Below are 2,062 nucleotides of genomic sequence, written 5' to 3'. Positions count from 1 at the left end.
TGTTTAGGGCTTCATTTTTCTTCTCTGTTTGGTGGGACTAAGGGACTTACCCTGCATTAAAAAATTAATAAGTGAAAGCCCTAATTTCACAATCAGATTTGAATAGCAATTCCTGTGGTCTTCCCAAGTCACAGACTGAAGTTCTATCATTCTAGTTAATCATAGATAAAAGTCCATAAATGCTCTAGTAATTACTGATTTAACTTATACCTTTGTTTATTTCAATAGAAAAAATCACAAAATGATTTTTTTTCCCTCAAAACCTTTGTCAGGCTTTCTCCTCTGTGGACATGGAAGTAGGAAACCGTACCATTCTGACTGAATTCATCTTGGTGGGCTTCTCAGCAGACCCACGGTGGCAGCTGATTCTATTTGGAATATTTCTGATGCTCTATTTGATGACTTTGTCAGGGAACATGACCCTGGTTATCCTAATCCGAATTGATTCCCGCCTGCACACCCCTATGTACTTCTTCATTGGCAATTTGTCCTTTTTGGATTTTTGGTACACTTCTGTGTATACTCCCAAAATCTTGGCTAATTGTGTCTCAGAAGATAAACGTATTTCCTTGGCTGGATGTGGAGCCCAGTTGTTCTTTTCCTGTGTTGTAGCCTACACAGAATGCTATCTCCTAGCCGCCATGGCATATGACCGGTATGCAGCAATCTGTAACCCATTGCTTTATTCAAGTATGATGTCCAATTCTCTCTGTACTGGGCTTGTTGCTGGCTCCTACTTAGGAGGACTTTTGAATGCCATAGCCCATACTGCTAACACTTTCCGCTTGAGTTTCTGTGGTAAAAATATCATTGACCACTTCTTCTGTGATGCACCACCATTGGTAAAAATGTCTTGTACAGATACCCATGTCTATGAAAAAGTCCTCCTGGGTGTGGTGGGCTTCACAGTCCTCTCCAGCATTCTTGCCATCCTGGTTTCCTATTGCAACATCCTTCTGGCTATCCTGAGGATCCGCTCGGCTTCAGGAAGGCGCAAAGCCTTCTCCACCTGTGCTTCACACCTCATTTCGGTCATGCTCTTCTATGGATCCTTGCTCTTCATGTATTCAAGGCCAAGTTCCACCTACTCCCTGGAGAGAGACAAAGTGGCTGCTCTGTTCTACACTGTGGTCAACCCATTGCTCAACCCTCTCATCTATAGCCTGAGAAACAAAGACGTCAAAGAGGCCTTCTGGAAAGCAACACAAACCATAAGGCTGCAGAGATGAAGGTTATCTTTATGCAGAATGTTCTTATTGCATAATTTTCCAAATTATTGGCTTATATGTATGTTGGTAATCATTGAAATTCTCAAGTAAACATAACCCATACTTAAAGGAATGACACATTGAGGAAAAGAGTGACACATCACTCTTTGTTTATTATTATTTTGTGATTAAACTATTTTAAACCTATAACGTCGGGTTGTTTGATGTTTTATAATATTGTCTTTTATTTTTAGTAGTGCTACATTTACACAAAGCTCATCCTCTTGATTATCTTTGGGGGATCTTGGAAAGAAAAAAGTAACTGGATAGTTTTTGTGCATCCAGTTTGTCTTTGAACCTTGGCAAGCCGATTTTATTGTGTGGGGAAAATATCTAGACTGGCTAAACTTCTGGAAATTTGCTCAAGATTTTACAAATATTTATTTTTAGTAAGGCATTCCCTCCATATTTCTTCATAAAGGTCTAATTGAGTATATAGAAAATATCTTTGTAAATCTTGTATCTTCTACATCAATTTAATGTTAGGCAATATGTTTAATAGTTTTTTAGGACAAGCAAATAAACAAACAGCCAAAGTACCTTTCTAATTCCATGGAGAGATATGTATCTCTGAAATTTGATATCACCTAAAAACAGTGATTTCTCCATGGAGAACAGAATGAGTGTTCTACTTTATACTCTCTCACCTCATACCATCACATAGTCTCCATGGAGAAAAAGATCAGGAAAGAACTGAAACAAACCAACTAACAAAACCCCACTGTCTTCTAGACTCAATACTTCTTTTTTCCCCCACCAGAACATCTTATACGTGAAGAAACTTACAGCTCAAT

At 38.6% G+C, this 2,062-nt stretch overlaps 1 protein-coding gene across 1 annotated transcript; it reads left to right on the top strand.

Annotated features, from left to right (window-relative positions):
• The first annotated feature begins 275 nt into the window (after positions 1 to 275).
• On the top strand, positions 276 to 1,229 carry LOC140613639 (olfactory receptor 9G4). Its single transcript, XM_072792072.1, has one exon. It carries the CDS (start codon positions 291 to 293, stop codon positions 1,227 to 1,229), a length of 939 nt encoding a protein of 312 aa, XP_072648173.1. The 5' UTR covers positions 276 to 290.
• The last annotated feature ends 833 nt before the right edge of the window (positions 1,230 to 2,062 follow it).

Source organism: Canis lupus, chromosome 21 (assembly GCF_048164855.1).
Source record: "Canis lupus baileyi chromosome 21, mCanLup2.hap1, whole genome shotgun sequence".
Classification (NCBI taxonomy): domain Eukaryota; kingdom Metazoa; phylum Chordata; class Mammalia; order Carnivora; family Canidae; genus Canis; species Canis lupus.
This window is presented reverse-complemented; position numbering and strand designations above follow the sequence as displayed.

Coding starts and splice junctions, on each gene's coding strand:
- LOC140613639 (XM_072792072.1), top strand. CDS start 291: ATGGAAGTAGGAAACCGTACCATTCTGACTGAATTCATCTTGGTGGGC.